This window comes from Vulpes vulpes, chromosome X (genome assembly GCF_048418805.1).
Source record: "Vulpes vulpes isolate BD-2025 chromosome X, VulVul3, whole genome shotgun sequence".
Taxonomy (NCBI): Eukaryota; Metazoa; Chordata; class Mammalia; order Carnivora; family Canidae; genus Vulpes; species Vulpes vulpes.
In genome coordinates this window covers 62140762-62159717 of record NC_132796.1, presented here as the reverse complement: position 1 = coordinate 62159717, position 18956 = coordinate 62140762, and the positions used below count along the sequence as shown (strand labels likewise).

At 35.1% G+C, this 18956-nt stretch overlaps 1 protein-coding gene across 1 annotated transcript in view; it reads right to left on the bottom strand.

Moving 5' to 3' along the window:
- LOC140596112 (uncharacterized) overlaps positions 1-18956 on the bottom strand; it is a 271369-nt gene that overhangs the window by 48498 nt on the left and 203915 nt on the right. The window contains exon 7 of the mRNA XM_072743503.1: positions 12138-12257. Within this exon, the coding sequence (XP_072599604.1) occupies positions 12138-12257 (120 nt within the window). The remainder of the gene's footprint in view (positions 1-12137; positions 12258-18956) is intronic.

The window sequence follows — 18956 nt, the reverse complement described above, 5'->3', positions numbered from 1 at the left end:
CTAGGATTCTTTTTATAATAATAGTGCTACTTTGAGGTGCCTGGGTGACACAGTCAGTTAAGTGTCTGATTCTTAGTTTTGGCTCAGGTTGTGATCTCTGGGTCTTGAGATGGAGCCCTGCATCCAGCTCAGCACAGAGTCTGCTTGAGATTTTTCTCTCCCTCTCACTCTGCACCTCCTGCTCCAGCTCTCTCTCTAAAATAAACAAGTAAATCTTTAAAAAATTGTCTTATCTCTCATTTTTATTGAATACTTCAAAAGTGTTCAATGTAATAGTTTATCCTTAGAATAATATTATTGGGTATAATTAACTCCATTATACTTTTGAGGAAACTGTGAGCAGTTAAATAACTTGTCCAGTGTTACATGGTTTAAAATTTATCTATTATAACCTCTTTATTTTTACAAGTGAGAATTTGAAGTTGTGTGATGTTCAGTTAACTGACAAAGATCACAAAGCTATTAATTAATAGAACCAAGACTACTATGTAAGTCTCATGACTCCCAGTGCAGTACTCTTTGCAGTTTAAATAATTAAATTTCATATTATTTATCTATTTTAGAACTTTATAGGTTTTAGCCAAATCACCTTTCTGCCTTCTTTTCTAGACAGAAAAATTTAATCATAGTTGAGTTTTGACTTGAGGGAAAAGTCCAGGTAGAGATAAAGATTGGAAATTATCAGCATATGTATAATAGTTAAAAGCCACCAGAGTCTCCTTAGGTAAAGGGAAGACAGTGCATATTGGATATGGGCATACATCAGAATTACTGAGAGTTTGTTTAAAAATTCACATTCCTAAAAAAAAAAAAAAATTCACATTCCTAAGCCCCAACCCTACAGATTCTGATTCAGAAGGTATGGAGGCACAGTTCAGAATTCTGCATTTTTTACAAGAAACTCTAAATATTTCTGATGTATGTAGTCAAATAACCATAACTTGAGAAACGCTGAAGCAGAGGGAGCTGAGAAAAAAAAAACGTATTACACAGTATGGGAGAATAGCAACATTTATGGAATAAAAAAACTGAATCCAAACAGGGACACTGAGAAACAACCAGATAATTGAGAGAAGAATCCAGAGAGTATGATGCCAGAAAACCAATGGAAGAAAGAGTTTCAAAGAAGCAATGACCAACTATGTGAAATGTTGAAGATAAATAAACATGAGGCCTGAAGTTTCAGTAGAGTATTGAGGGCAGAAGATTGGTTTCTACAGGTTGAATAGTGGGTGGGCTGTAAAGGATCCCTAACATGGACTGTCCTTTTAGGAATCTTGGCTTAGCAGTGAAAGAGAAAGGCAATAAAATAATTAAAGGAAGACACAGAAACAAGAACTATTTCATCTGGGGAGATGGGTGAGATTTGAGTGTGACTTTAGATAGAGTGGAATGAGCAGATGAGAAGGGAAGTCAAGGTAAGTGAAAAGGAATAGAAACAAGGTGCTGGAGGACATGAGAAGATAAGAGGATCACTCTTAGGAAGGAGGAGAAACATGTTCTTCTCCATGACTGGAGGGGAGGAAATAAGATTGCCAGTGTAGCTAAGAGTCATTTTAAAGGTGAGAGCACAAGAAGCTAAAAAGGTTCACACCTTATGCTTATTTATTTTTAAGCTGTGTCATAATTATTTGCATACAAATTTAAAACTGTTCTACCTTTTTGATCAAAGTAAACATTTATCTTGTAAAATATCCATCTTTACTTTCAATAATGCTTTTTCCCTTAAGGTCTACTTGGTCTAATATTCAAAATTTCTTTTGATAATTGTTTGTGTGGCATCTTTTTTTCCATCATTTTACTTCAAACAGGTCATATTTTCATATTTTAGACATGTGTTTTTTAAGCAGCTTATAGTTGGGATTTTTCTGCCTAGTGTAACATTTGTTTTATCTTAATTGGGATATTTAGTTTGTTTACACTGAATACTATGACTGATATATTTAGGTTTAAATCTACCACATTACTACTTGATTTCCACTTTTTCTGCCTACTTTTTTCTTCCCTTTGCTTTTTCTTTCTTGTTTTCTTTTGGATTGCTATTTTCCATTTTCCCTTCTATTGCTTGATAGTTACACATTATTCTATTGTTCTTTTAGTGGTTACCATAAACATACATAGTTTATCAAAGCACTTTTTAACTTCATGGATAGTGCAAGGACCTTAGAATACTTTAACTCTATTTACCTACTCCTTCCTTATTTGTTATTGTTGTAGTGTGTTTAAATTATATATATTTTAAATGCCACATTACTATTATTGTTATTATTATCATTTATCCAGTCAATAATCCTTTGTATTTACATACATATTTACCATTTTTGTTGCTCTTCACTCCTTTTTGCGTCTTTGAGCATTCTTCTGGAAACATTTTTCTTCTGCTGAAGAACAACCTTTAGTTGAGTGTGCTGGTTACAAATTCTCAGCTCTGTTTGTCCAAAAAGTCTTAATTTCACTTTGAAATTTGATTTTTGAATGATTTTTTGTTTTGGGAAATTGAATTCTAAGTTGGCAGTTATTTTCCTTCAGCACTTTCAGTTCACTCTTTGGAAAAAAAAAAAAGAAAATAGCATTCCATTTTCTTCTTTTTTGCATTGATTTTGGTTTCAATCTTCTCCAAGATCTTGGCCCTCATGTTTTTAAACTGATTGTTAGCTCTCTAATGCCTTAGAGATTTTTTAAAATTTGTCAAAGTTTTCTGGTTGTTTTCATCTGGAAGATTGGTGCAAAATACCAAGTCCACAATAAGTGGAGGTATTCCCAGGAAGTTCATAATTGATTGACTCACTATTTCTGAAAGTGGGTATGAGGCCATAAGCTGAGATTGAAAAGTGGTTGGAAAAAGGACCAGTTTAAAGATAAATTCCCTTTAGAAGTGGCAAAATTTAGGATTAGCTTTTGAGCAAAGGCAGACAATCACAGATGATTAAATAAACAAATAATACTGACAATTCAATAGAATTTGATAGATGGTAATGACAAGTAGTGGTAGAGAGTGGTGTAATGTATCTGGGTCTCAATTTTCTAATTTTAAAACTGAATATGAAAATATTTTCTGCCCTTTGTATCACAGAGTTATTTTGAGGAGTAAATGAAATTATGGTATGCATTTCAAAAGAAATTATAGATGCAAAAGTAAACTATGAGGTGATATAAATATTGGATACTTCTACATATGGAGATTTTAAAAAATTGAATGGAACGTGGTAAATTTGAAATAATCTTTTTTAAATGTTTTATTTACTTAAGTAATCTCTGTACCCAATGTGAAACCAGAACTCAGGACTCCAAGATCAAGAGTTGCATGTTCTTTAGATGAGCCATCCAGATGCCTCTGAAATCATCTTTTTTCTTAATTCAAAAGAACAAAATGTATGAAAATCCATCTTTATTTTTAGAATTATAAAAATTCTTTAAATTTTCATTCATAGAACTTGCATTTTCTGTCACATTCCCACAGCACTGGGGGAAAATATTCATAGAGGAAGGCTAAGAAGAGACAAATAACTGACCATATCATGCTTAGAGCAACTGAGAGAGACGGTGGTAAAGAAGTGAAAATGAATGAGAAAAAGAAGGGACACAAAAAGACAGGTACTCTGTATTAAATTTATACTTCCTTCTGTAAAGCTGAGCTCTTGTAAAGCTTCCTGATGAGGATAAATTACCAAAGCTATCCCACCCAGAGCAGCTACTTCTGGAAGCCTATCAAAGTCATTGGTCAAAGGGTTACTGAAGAATGGTCCATGGAGAACACACAGCAAGCCTAGTGTCTAAGGGTTCCTGGTTTATCTTCTGGGTCCTGCCACTTGAGTGAAAGTAAGATGTTAGCCAAGTAGTTTTAGGCTTCTCCTACTGAGCAGAGGTGAACTATTTACTCTGGACAATTTTGTAACATAGTTCATTATTTGCAATTTCCTCATGGAAATAGAATCTGAAACTTTGTTTTGGAGGGTAGAAGGACTAAGCCACTTTTTTAAACTAAATGATAGATTTTCAGAATGTACTGTAATAACATATTTTGGAAATACAAAACACTCTTTTTAGATGATCCATACTTACCATGAAAATACCTTGTAGTCATGTAATATTTCAACGTAAAATATGTATTTTATAATTTTGTTCTAACTTTTCTTACACTTGAAAATGATTCCACTATTGACCTATTTTTATAACAGAGAGCCCAAAAAGTAGCCTATTGGGTTTTTAAATGTTAAAAAATGCTAAATTTTCTATTAGCTAAGATAAATACAGTTATTTCTTGGATTTATCCTTCTGTAAGGCATAAAGACTGAATTTCCTGCTATCTAATCATTCTGGGCAGCTTTCTTCTACTGCTAGTCAGTTTCCTCAACAGGAAATATTGCTTTATACCAATATCTATTAACTAGAATGCTATATGTTAAATTTCAAGGATACAATTAAATTTTATGTCTTTAATTCTTATTTTGGATTGCTAATAACCAAGAGTTGGCATAGATGTCACAATTTCCTGAAACATGATAGATCTCAAAATTAACTATGGTATCATTGACTACTCACAGCATTTCAATGTTGCAAAGACATTTTAGATGGCTGCCAAAAACAGAGAAAACTGATTCTGCACCATAGCATACAATACAAATCTCAGATTGTATAAGACTTCATGGGATATGATGATGAAAACGTTTGGGTCTTCACAGTCCTTGACCAAATCAATAATCATAATTATCTAAATATTAAGTGCATGAAAGGCATATAGAACAGGCATCTTAGATGAAAGATGAATATGATAAGTTTTTGGTAGAGATGATGTCAATGTACCAGTATATCTCCATGGGCATGAAATACTGGTTCCAGATGAGAAACTTCTTACTTATTCCAATTGAGGTTAGCATTGCCCCACATATGTCGTTAGGCTCTTTAGCCATTTAAGTGAAAGTATCTCATAAAATTTTCACCCATCCCAAAGAGGTTGCAATTTTGTGGCCAGTGTTTAATACAAAATAGCAAGAATAGTTCGAGCAGCTGACAAAGAGGAAGGGACATTCTTTGCTGATGCAAAAATCATATCTATATACATATCTATATAGTATTTACTGTTTTATCTCCAAGGTTGTTTTCTCCTTTCATATTACTTGTGTCCATGGAGTTAGAGGAGCTGTTAAATATAAAGAGTAGAACCAAAAAGAAGTATACAAAGGGAAAAACATGTCTAATCTAAAAGACAGATTTACTATGAAGCCAATGAAGCTTAAATTTTAGTGCCTCTCACTTATTTAAGCCCATTCCAAGGCTCTGAAAAGTATTTTAGGTTTAGGTTTGTAATATTTTCAAATTTTACAAATTCACATTTGTTGTGATTTTTCTCATTCCAAATTTCAATTTGCATATATATATGTGTGTGTGTGTGTGTGTGTGTGTGCGTGTATAGTTTTTAAAGAGGGGCTCCCAAACTGCATAAGGTTCAGGCTCTTCAAAACCTGGCCTCCCTTGTTAAAGTGTGCCTTACCAGTAATCAGTTTGATGAATTTGATTTGAATTCCTTCAAACTCCTAACACTCTCTCCCTACCCCCAATATATCTGAATCTATAGCTACAAAACAAACATGTTAATGAAAATCAATAATACTCAATCCATTTCCATTAAAAATTAATCTCTAGGAAGAATATATGCAATAGATAATGATTTCTTTGAAAGGGCACTACAGGAGGAAATAAAATTATAGGCCTATGAAATGATATTAGAGTCACAGAATTGCAAGTGACCTCTGCTTTCATTCACCCAAGTCCAGAATTTTACAAATAAGAAACAGGTTTAGAGAGGAAATATGACTTATTTAAGTTTACATCTAGGTTATTAGTGGTAAAGCAGGGACTTCAAGAAAACGATTTAATCTTTATGCTTATTTCTATTATTCTATTACTATCGTTTGAATTTATTCCCTTCATCATTTATGAAGTTTATTTCCTAACATGCTTGGATTTGTATATTTTGCACATCAAAGTTAAAATTCTACCCATCTCTACAACTGAGAGTCAAATTATTATTCAATATTTTAAATTAAAAAAAAAACAAAAAAATATTTTAAATTATTACTTTGTATACTTCACCATCAACATAAAATATCATATTTTTGTATGCAGTTTATAGTTTAATTACATCATTGATACATTGAACAATAAAGATAACAGTTTCTATTTTAAAGGTCTATCCATTTTTCAAGTCATTAACTGACTATTTCAACCCAAATAATTCTGTATTTTAAATCATTATCTTGGGGCACTGGGGTGGCAGTCAGTTGAGCATCAGACTCTTGGTTTCAGCTCATGTTATGATCTCAGGATCATGATATCAAGCTCCTTCTTTGGCTCCATTTTCAGCATGGAGTCTGTTTGAGATTCTCCCTCTCCATTTGCCCTCCTCATCATGCTGTCTCTCTCTCTCTCTCTCTCTCTCAAATAAATAAATCTTTAAAAAATCTCTATTCCCTCTCTTTAGGTAATTATTGTTCCAAGATTCTGTTTTCCATGAAATCCTAATAATAATTTTGTTATGTTTACAAAGATAAAAATAAAGTAAGACTTAGCAATAAATTAAAATGATCCTGTAAATACAAGCACACATTTGAAAGATTACTTCAAATTATAGCTTTAAAAAATATCATGTTAAATCAATTATTCTGTTGGAGTAAGCCTAAAGTTTGTTTTTCCTTTTGTTTAAAAGTGAGCTATTAGCCATAACTACCTTAATTTGCAAAAGAACTGGAAACTCACATAAATACCAAGACAGATGCAATGATTTATGATTGGGCTAAAATTATTCACACAAAAAATGCTAGCTGGCTTCATTGGAAATTAATCCTCAGGCTTATTTCTGAACTTAAAAATTCCTGACCTAAATGAATTATAAAAATCTTTACAATAAATTTCTTTACATGTAAGTAATATAAAATGCAGATAAGTTAACACTAAGACCAAGGGATTAAATGGATAAAGGTTATGAAAAGTCAATTCAGCTAAAATAAAATAAGAATGACTAATAAATATAATGAAAAACACTTAACCTCATTAATTGTAAGAAAAACAAATGTGGCCAGGATTATACTTATGACTATTTGTCACCTGCATAACTCTATTTGTTTAAACAGTAAAAGCATCATGAAATGGCTATGGATGCATGCTGCTAATAAAAGTGTAAACTGATACAACTCTTTAGGAAAGTAATTTTTTCAACATATATTAAGAAAATAAAAACATTCATAACCATTGGACCAGTAATTTCATGCCTAAGCAACTAAGACTGATAAAATACTTTGTGTGGCAATTCACAATTATGTATGTCAAAGAAGTATATATAGTAGTAACATAGCAAAAACATGACAAAATTTGAATTCCAGAAATGAAAAAGATAATTATATTCATATGTTCAGGTTATATTATGTGTGTATACAAACATACACATGCACACACATATATGTGTATATACACAATTGTGTATGTCACAATTGTATAAGTAAAATATGAATAGAAGAAAAAATGGGAGAAAATACACAAATATTGTTAATCGTTAAAGCAATTCAAATGCTTTTCTATATTTTTCACATTTCAGATAATGAGAAGTTATTACTTTCAAATTCAAAACAATTAACTCTAATAATAATGATAAATGTAGAAAATAGGAGAGACACGAATAACGTATAAGAAAAAATGTCCAAGCAATCAAGCACATACTTAAACAAAAATGAGGTTTGATTTTACAATCTAGAAGGATAAAGAAAAGAGATAAAATCCAATACAGGTAAGAAGAGAGGCAAGATGGCAGAAGAGAAGGGCACCTCATTTCATCTCGTCCCCTGAATTTAGCTAGATAATTATCATATCATTCTGTATACTTATGAATTCAACCTGAGATTTAAGAAAAGAATAGCTGACATTCTACAAATAGAAAAGCAACCACATTTTTGCAAGGTAGGTGTGTGGAGAAGAGAAACTAATTGGAAATAGTGGAAGATAAATGGGGAGGAAGGAGCCTGTGTAAGCTGGCTACAGGAAAATGATATAGCCCTGAAGTGCAAAATCAGAACCTTTAGAAATTTGCTCCAGTAAGAGACATCCCTGCCTGAAAGTTGTTTAGTGGTTAAGTGGTGCAAAAATCCCAGGTGAGACAATGTGGTCTCAAGAACCCTAGAGTTACAGAAAAAACAGAAGTGCCTGAGCCAGAAGAGTTCCCAAGCATTGGAGCAGTGAAACTGGTTTAGGTCAGCTATCTCTCAAGAGCAGTCTCTCAGCTCAATTTGCCATAAACCAGGAACTGCAGCCTGATCCAGTGACGACTTTCCAGGCTGGGGCCCTATAAAGGACAAGAAATGGGGCAATGCTCTGACTTCCTCTGGGAGGGAGCAGAATGGGTGACACAAGAAATGGGTGAACACTCTGTGCTGGGGTGATGCAAAGCACACAAACACAGCAACCTCTGACTTTCCCTGGGAACACTGGAGTGGGCCCACATTGTAGGAGTCTGCAGAATTTGTCACACACCATAATCTTTCAGCTCCAGGGCTGGAGATCAGGGCATTGTCATTTTTATTTTCACACTCTAAAGAGTCCAGGAAAGCCTTCAGGGAACAAAAGCTACACAGAGAACCAGCTTACACTGAGCTTGGCCCTCTGGCAAGAGGCTGTGCAACTCCACTAAGGCAAAGAAACCTGAGGATCAGCATAGCAGGCCCTTCTCCCAGAAGACCAGCTGGAGAAAGAAACGGGCATTCAAGTCCAAGCGGTGGAGTGGAACCCTCAAAATCAATAAAAATTGATCAACACTCTGACATGTAATAGTGAAACTTGCCAATTTCAGAGACAAAGAGAAAATTCTGAAAGCAGCTTGTGACAAGAGGTTCTTAACCTACAAGTGTAAGAACGTTAGACTGGCAACAGACCTATCCATAGAGACCTGGCAGGCCAGAAAGGGCTGGCATGATATATTCAGGGTACTCAATGAGAAAACCATGCAGCCAAGAATACCTTATCTAGTAATGCTGTCATTCAGAATGGAAGGAGAGATAAGTTCCAGGATGGATAGAAACTAAAAGAATATATGACCACTTAACCAGCTTAGCAAGAAATATTAAGGGGATCTTATAAGTGAAGAGGGAGCCAAAAAGTAACATAGAACAGAAAAAAAAGAAAAAAATCTATAGAAACAGTGACTTTACAAGTAATACAATGGCACTAAATTCATATCTTTCAATGGTTACTCTGAAATGTAAATGGACTAAATACTCCAAACAAAAGACACAGAGTATCAGATTGGATAAGAATGCAAAACCTATTCATATGATACCTATAAAAGTCTAATTTTTAGACCCAAAGATACCTCCAGATTGAAAGTAAGGGGTGGAGAATCATTTATCATGCTAATGGACCACAAAAGAAAGCAGGGGTAGCAATCTTTATATCAAACAAATTAGATTTTAAAACAAAGACTGTAGTAAGGGATAATAAAGAGGGACCCTATATCATACTTAAAGGGTTTTCTGACATGCAGATCTAAAAATTATAAATATTTATGCTTCGAACCTGGGAGTAGCCAACTATATAAACATTAATAACCAAATTAAAGAAAGACATTGATAATAATATTAGGGGACTTCAACACCCACTTATGGCAATGGACAGATCATCTAATTAGGAAATCAATAAGGAAACAAGGGCTTTGAATGACACAGCATACCAGATGAACTTCACAGATGCTCATAGAGCATTCTATCCTATAGCAACAGAATACACATTCTTCTCAAGTGCACATGGAACATTCTCCGGAATAGATCACATATTGGGTCACAAATCATGTTTCAACCAGTACCAAAAGACTGGAATTATTCTTTGTATGTTTTCAGAACACAGTACTTTGAAACTTGAATTCAATCCCAAGATGAGATTGGAAGGGAGGCAAACACTTGGAGGTTAAAGAGTGTCCTACAAAGGAATAAATGAGCCAACCAGGAAAATGAAGAAGAATTTTTAAAAAATTAATGGAAACAAATGAAAATGAAACAAAACTGTTCAAAATATTTAGAATACAGTAAAGTGGTCCTAAGGGGGGAAGTACATTGCAATACAATCCTTTCTCAAAAAGTTAGAAAAACCTCAAATACACAAGCTAACTTTATACTTATGGGAGCTGGAGAAAGAACAGCAAATAAAACCTTCTCAAGAAGGAGTAGAGAAATAGTAAAGACTAGAGCAGAGACCAATGAAATAGAAACCAGAAGAATAGTAGAACAGATCAACAAAGCTATAAGCTAGTTCTTTGAAAGCCTTAATAAGATTGATGAACCCCTAGCAAGATTTATTAAAAAGAAAAGAGAAAGGACCCAGATTAATGAAAGAGGAAAGATCATGACTAAAATAAAAAAATAAACAAAATTTTAAAAACATATTATGAGCAAATATACACCAAAGAATTAGGCAATCTGGAAGAAATGGATGCATTTCTGGAAACTTATAAACTTGAAATGGGCAGAAGACATGCAAAGATATTTTCTTTAAAAAGATATATAAGGGGAAAACAGAAACATGAAAAATGTTCCATAGCACTTGGCGCCAGGAAAATACAAACCAAAACCAAAATGAAATACCACTTTACACCAGTAAGAATAGCTAAAATTAAGACAGGAAACAACAAACATTGGCAAGGATTTGGAGAAAGGGGAATCCTCTTACATGGCGGTGGGAATAAAAGCTGGTACAGCAACTCTGGAAAATGATATGGAGATTTCTCAAGAAGTTAAAAATAGAGATATCCTATGATTCAGCATTTGCACAATTAGGAATTTATCCCAAAGGTACAAAGGTATTGATCTGAAAGCATTCCTTCACTCCAATGTTTATAGCAGCATTGTCCACAATAGCCAAACTGTGGGTAGAGCCCAGATGTCTATTGATAAATGAATGGATATAGATGTGTGGTGTACATATACAATGGAATATTACTCAGCCATCAGAAAGGATGAATACTTATCATTTACATCAACATGGTTGGAACTGGAGTTTATTATGCTGAGCAAAATAGGTCAATCAGAGAAAGCCAAATATCATATGGTCTCACTCATATATGGAATATAAGAAACGGGGGAGGAATCATAGGGCAGGGGAGGGAAAACTAAATGGGAAGTCATCAGAGAGGGAGAAAAACCAGAAGAGACTCTTAACTACAGGAAAGAAACTGAGGGTTGCTATGGGAGATGGGGTTTCATTTGGTGATGTGCATTAAGTAGGGCACATGATGTGATGAGCACTGGGTGTTATTCGCAACTGATAAATTATTGAACACTACAACTAAAACTAAATATGTACTACTATATGTTGACTAATTGAATTTAAATTAAAAAAAATAAAAATCTGGGACCCCTGGGTGGTTCAGCAGTTAAGCGTCTGCCTTCGGCCCAGGGCGTGATCCTGGAGACCCAGGATCAAGTCTCACATCGGGCTCCCTGCATGGAGCCTGCTTTTCTCTTTGTCTCTGCCTCTCTCTGTGTCTCTCATGAATAAATAAATAAAATATTTATAAAAAAAATAAATAAATAAAAAGCTAATATTTGAGGGGTAATCCAATACTGGTGAAAATACAGGTTTTAATTTGAATTCTTCTGGTAGATAATTTGATAATATGAATATTCTTAAAACATTGTACATTCTGTCACCATAATCAGAATCATAGGAATATAACTGATGAAAATTACTTGTAACACTTTTTTTAGAAAACTTTGCTTAAAAACCAGAATCATAAAAATGTATTCAAGAAAATTATTTGAATATTTGCAATATATTATACTTACAAAGATAATAATATCAGCTTTACTTCTAAAACCTGAAAATTGATGGTAACCTACATAATCAGATAATAACTGAATAATTAAATAAGCCACAGTTTAAAAATTCAATAATATATGGGGCTGTTACTTAAAAGTAATATAATGACTATATGAAAAGGAACAATGTGATTGCATCATTATATATTCTGTATACAGAGAAACATTGAAAGAAGTCAAAAGCATGTAAGTAATTGCTGTGTTAAATTAGAAAGCATCTTATTGACATTTTAAATTTTTTTCAAATGCTTAATATTAATGATGTCTTTTTTTTAAACTGCTTACCACTTGCACCCTAGATACTTCCTCTTCAGGGGTAAGAAATTCTGTAATCTGTGTTTCTGGTCCTATAACATCAGGTGGCAGAGCAATTATATAATGACAGATTTTATTCACATTCTTGCACTAGACAAGAAGAAAAGAAACAAGATTCATGAAACCCATATTAACATCTCTAACTCAATTCTAATATGTAATTGCCATAATTTTCATTTCTCAAAAACTGAACATATATATGTATACATATACACATATACCTATGTATGTGTATTTGTATTCAGGGAAAGATATTACATGACTCATCAACAGGATGAAAAAATGTATTTGGTTGATTCTAGAGTCAACTATGTAGTATCAAAGTATAAAACTAGGTTAAATTTTTAGGTCCTCTCAATTGTGGTGTAAGCAATGTGAAGATGAATGAGAAAAAGTAAAAAATAGATTTTAAATATTCATTTATTTTTTGAAAAGAAATGGAAAATTTCATGGAAATTTTTGAAAACGCAGAAGAACCTAAAAAGAAATAAACTATCACTAAGAATCTCACCCACAGGGAAACAGGTTAAAAATTACATTTATTTATCATGACCTCCATAAATATCTATTAACTATAGCTTTATTTTAAAATTAATTTTTGGTAGAGATTTTTATATATGTTTTATTTATGCTTTTAGGGACTATATTGTCATTTCCTTTAAATATTTGAACTGTCTGAATTTTAACATCTTTTTAAAGATTTATTTTATTTATTTGAGAGACAGAGAGAATGGTGAGAGGAACAGAGGTAGAGAGAATATCAAGCAGACTCCATGCTGAGTGTAGATTCTGACATAGGGCTCAAACTTATGATCCTGAGATCATGACCTGAGCTTAAATGAAGAATTAGATATTCAACTAACTAAACCACCCAGGTATGCCTTTAATATTTTGATATAACACAAAACTCATTTCTGAACATCAGTAAGAGTTTAAAAAAGGAAATGAAAACTTTAAATAAAAGAGTTATAAATAATAGCCCAATAAACCACCTACTTACTTATCAGTAAATCTCATAGGTGGTAATTGTAGCTTATATATAAGTCTTTGAATCTCCATCACTTAACACAATTCTAAGTATTATACTAAAGCTACATAAATACTTATTGTTGGTGAGTACGAGGGCATAGAAGCAATTTTCTAACTTTTCCAAGGAATAAGTAAGATGATTAAGTCTAATATTGCCTTAAGGTAAAGGAGTGATTTAAATGATTACAGAGCAAAATATCTTACAATATTAATGACTTGAAAAAGAACCTATAGGTAAAAACAATACCTACCCATGATCAAATGTATATTTTATCCCTGATAAATATCTCAACTCAATATGTTACATTTAAAGTGCAAAGTTATAAATATTGCATAGGTCATATATGCATGAATAGGTTGATTTTTAAAAGCAGAGTCAGATATTATTTAGGTTGGGTATTACCTTAAATAACACCTGATCCAATTCCTTCATTTTAAGATGAGGAAACTGAGGATGTAATATTTGAGGCTCAAGGGGGTAAGTATCATATAATTATGCTCTTTGTATTTCTTTTACCTAAACTGAGTACATGGATTATAATAGATGTTAATCAACTGTTTACTGAATGAATTAAATTTATTTCCAACTGGAACTTCATGCTTTATCTTGTCAGTTTCTTAATTGTTACGTCAATGTGTCATGCTCATTCCTGTTTTCATATTGTTCTTTTCCATTGAAATGTCCCTACTTTAACCTCTGTTAAACCAAATTGTTTCCAGCTTCCAGAACACAATTGAGTTACAATTTTATTTGTTTTTTTTTTATTAATTTTTATTGGTGTTCAATTTACCAACATACAGAAAAACACCCAGTGCTCATCCCGTCAAGTGTCCACCTCAGTGCCCGTCACCCATTCCCCTCCAACACCCGCCCTCCTCCCCTTCCACCACCCCTAGTTCGTTTCCCCGAGTTAGGAGTCTTTATGTTCTGTCTCCCTTCCTGATATTTCCCAACATTTCTTTTCCCTTCCTTTATATTCCCTTTCACTATTATTCATATTCCCCAAATGAATGAGAACATACACTGTTTGTCCCTCTCCGATTGACTTATTTCACTCAGCATAATACCCTCCAGTTCCATCCACGTTGAAGCAAATGGTGGGTATTTGTCGTTTCTAATTGCTGAGTAATATTCCATTGTATACATAAACCACATCTTCTTTATCCATTCATCTTTCGATGGACACCGAGGCTCCTTCCACAGTTTGGCTATTGTGGCCATTGCTGATAGAAACATCGGGGTGCAGGTGTCCCGACGTTTCATTGCATCTGAATCTTTGGGGTAAATCCCCAACAGTGCAATTGCTGGGTCGTAGGGCAGGTCTATTTTTAACTCTTTGAGGAACCTCCACACAGTTTTCCAGAGTGGCTGCACCAGTTCACATTCCCACCAACAGTGTAAGAGGGTTCCCTTTTCTCCGCATCCTCTCCAACATTTGTGGTTTCCTGCCTTATTAATTTTCCCCATTCTCACTGGTGTGAGGTGGTATCTCATTGTGGTTTTGATTTGTATTTCCCTGATGGCAAGTGATGAGGAGCATTTCCTCATGTGCATGTTGGCCATGTCTATGTCTTCCTCTGTGAGATTTCTCTTCATGTCTTTTGCCCATTTCATGATTGGATTGTTTGTTTCTTTGGTGTTGAGTTTAATAAGTTCTTTATAGATTTTGGAAACTAGCCCTTTATCTGATATGTCATTTGCAAATATCTTCTCCCATTCTGTAGGTTGTCTTTTAGTTTTGTTGACTGTATCCTTTGCTGTGCAAAAGCTTCTTATCTTGATGAAGTCCCAATAGTTCATTTTTGCTTTTGTTTCTTTTGCCTTTGTGGATGTATCTTGCAAGAAGTTACTGTGGCCAAGTTCAAAAAGTGTGTTGCCTGTGTTCTCCTCTAGGATTTTGATGGAATCTTGTCTCACATTTAGATCTCTCATCCATTTTGAGTTTATCTTTGTGTATGGTGAAAGAGAGTGGTCCAGTTTCATTCTTCTGCATGTGGATGTCCAATTTTCCCAGCACCATTTATTGAAGAGACTGTCTTTCTTCCAATGGATAGTCTTTCCTCCTTTATCGAATCCAACAGCGCAGGCCCCGGAGCACAGGGCGCCGGGACAATTTTATTTGTTAAATCTTATAGGCCATTCTAGGTTCCTCTTGACACTATGACTATCTTTCCACTCAAATGATATTGCAGAACAATCTACCATATAAATCCTTAAATTTATGTGTTAATTATAGTGGAATTAAATTTTTTTTAAAAAATAGGGGCACCTGGGTGGTTCAGTTCATTAAGCATCTGATCTTGATTTGGGCTCAGTTCATAATCTCAGGGTTGTGATATCAAGCCCCACATTGGACTCTGCTGGGTGTGAAGACTGGTTGGGATTCTCTCTCCTTCTCCCTCTGCCCCTCACCCCACTCAGGTGTGTGTGTGTGTGTGTGTGTGTGTGTGTGTGTGTGTGTGCATGCGCACATGCTCTCTCTCTCTAGGAAAAAAAGTTAAAAAACAATGACCCTATCACCCCTGAAATTGCACTACTAGGTATTTACTCAAAGGACACAAAAATATTGATTCAAAGGGGCACATGCACCCTGATGTTATAACAGCATTATCAACAATAGCCAAATTATAGACAAAGCCCAGATCTCCATCAACTGAGAATGGATAAAGAAGCCATGAGGTGTGTGTGTGTGTGTGTGTGTGTGTGTGTGTGTGTATTTAGAAGAGAATATTACTCAGCCACTAAAAAGAATGAAATCTTGCTATTTGCAAGCACTTGAGTGGAGCTAGAGTGTATTATGCTAACTAAAATAAATCAGTTAGAGAAAGATAAATACCATATGATTTCACTCACATGTGAAATTTAAGAAATTGGAGAGATAAACATATGGGAAGGAGGAAAAGAGTAAGGGAAGCAAATCATAAAGAAGTTTAACTCCAGAGAACAAACTGAGAGTTGACAGTGGGAGATGGGTGGGGAACAGGCTAAATGAGTGATGGATATTAAGGAGGGTACTTGTGATGAGCACTGAGTGTTATATATAAGGGATGAATCAGTAAATTCTATACCTGAAACCTATTTTACCATAGTATTACGAACTTAGAATTTAAATAAAATTTAATTTAAAAAGATTACAAATAGATTGATAGGTAATTAAAGAAATGAAAATATATACTGATGTTCACTGACAAGATTTAATATTGTTAAGATGGCAATAATCTCCCATGTTGACCTACAGATTCAAAACACTATGCCTCAAAATCCTAGCTGGCTTCTGTACAGCAACTGACAAGCTTATCTAAAAACTCATGGAAAAGCAAGGGACCAAAAATTGTTTTAAAACAATCTTTTATAAAAAGAATAAATAAATAAAGGGCTCATACTTTGTAATTTCAAAAATTGCTATAATGTGTATAATTGCACATGAATAAACATCCAGATCAATGGAAAATAACTGAGTATTCAGAAATAAGCCTCTCATTTATGGTCTATTTTAAATAGGGTGCTAATAAATTTTGAAGGGGAAAGAAGAGTCTCTTCAGGAAATAGTCCTGGGACAGCTGGGTATTCACATTCAAAAATAAATTTGGACAATTATCTCCCTACCTTTATCCCCAATGTTTATAAAAATTACCTCCACCAGAATTATATAGCTAAATGTAAGATCTATAGCAATAAAATTTTTGGAGAAAACATAGAAGTAAATATTTGTGACTTGGCTAACCCAAAGTTTTAGTTATGATATCTGAAGAACAAGTGACAAAAGAAACTGCAAATAAATTGGACTACATTGAAATGAAAAACTGTTGAGTGAGAGTGATGTCACCTAGATGACAGAGAAGACCACAACCTCCATTCCCCAACAAAGATAAACAGTTGGACAGCTATCTTCAAATGAAAATAGTTCCAGGAGAATAGAGGAGTCTACTTAAGCAGCTCTACCAACACAATGGAACAAAAAACCTGACAATAAATGCACAAAATGGGTAGAAGAATAACTTAATTTAGTCTTTATCACTTCATCCTCTAGGTCAGCACTGCTCACTGCCAAGAGGAATGTCCTAGCTCAAAAGAGTTCCCCTTGCCAACAAAGGGAAAGCGGGCAGTGACGATCTTCCTCAGCCTACTGGGGCACTATATGGAGAATCCATTTCAGTTCTATTCCACACAGATAACAGCAAAGCTGAGACACCCGGAGATGGCTAAGAACAAGGAAGAAGGACAGGGACTACCAATGTCAGCCACACAGGAGTGACATTGGTTCCTAATGGCTTGCTTGGCAGAGAACCCCAGAACACTTCAATACTAAGGATCTCTTGCAGATGCTGTACATCCCCCAAATTTCATCACCATACACCTCATCACAGACACCAACAGAAAGCTCAGCATCTTTTAGCATTGAAGAAAACAATAGCAAGCACAGCTGTCATGTATTCCCTGTAGATTTTGTTGCTGAAGTTTTTGCCCCACTATTTTCATGTTTTCAGATGACAGCCAGCTCAGTCCCTATTCATGCTGGAGCCCATATCCATAACAGCAGCCAGCCCTGGCCTCTGTAACTGTAGTCATGCAAGACATCAGCCTAGACCCCACGGTTGACCTCCATCACTGTGAGCAGACTTATGACTAGCCTCTAGTAGCTGTGCATCTGCACCATCCTAATTCCGGCCACTGGCCTTTTCTGCCATGTGCATACTTGTGGAAAATTCCTATAGCTGCCCAAGTGTACATGGACAGACAAGATCCACACAGTTGCTGGTTGACTCAGATTCATCCTGACTCTTGTCACTATCATGCATTACTTGACTTTGCACTATCCCCTGCTGCTGTACACCTGTACATTGCCAGTCTAACTCCTCCTATTAACCTCCACTGCCATGAACACACCTGGAGTGAGCCCCTACAGCTGAAGTGCATACTAGATAGCCAAGGCCTGCATAGCTGTCTGTGGATCTGGATATAGTCTTGACTCCAATCACTGACCTATATTACTGAAATCACTGAGTTGTGCATCTGGTCACTAGTGGATTGACTCTATCACCAGCTTCCACTGCCATGCATGCACCAATAACAAGTTATGTTCATGATTGTATACTGACAGCCAGCGCCCACACAATTGCTGTGGGTTTGGATATGATCCTATTTTCAGTCACTGGTCCATAATATTGTGCTAACCTTCAGCTATATACCTGCACTCCTCTGACCTGAGGGCTGCCATTAGTCTCCACTGCTATGTGCATCCCTGTGGCAAGACTTTGTGACTACAGGAGTATAGGAAAACAGCGAGTGCCCCTGCAGCTGCTAGTGTACCTACAGTTGGCCCAAGCCCTTGCTGCTGACTCTGGTTCTCACCACAATGTGTATATCTGCAGAGAGCCTCTGTGACTACACAGGCACTGTTGAAGCATATGCATACCACCAGCATGTTACCAATGCTGCCTGCTCTGGTCCCTAACCACTGAATCTGGAGTCACCACTGAGAACCCCAAAAAACACTGCAGTCACTGTAGACTTCCCAAAGTTTTCATCAAGTATCACCTAGTCATTAATGTTGTAGACATGAGAGGCCTTAGTCAACAGCTATAATGCCCTCTTAGAGCCAGAGCCACTACATTGCCCCACACTTGGTGGCATGCATCACTGGATGTGGGGTTTATAGCATGCTTTAACATGTCTCCACCTGCAGGTGAAGGTATTCCTTTACTGCAATCAGTCCACAAATTCTGAAAGAGATAACTCTAAGCAATGCCACAGGGATC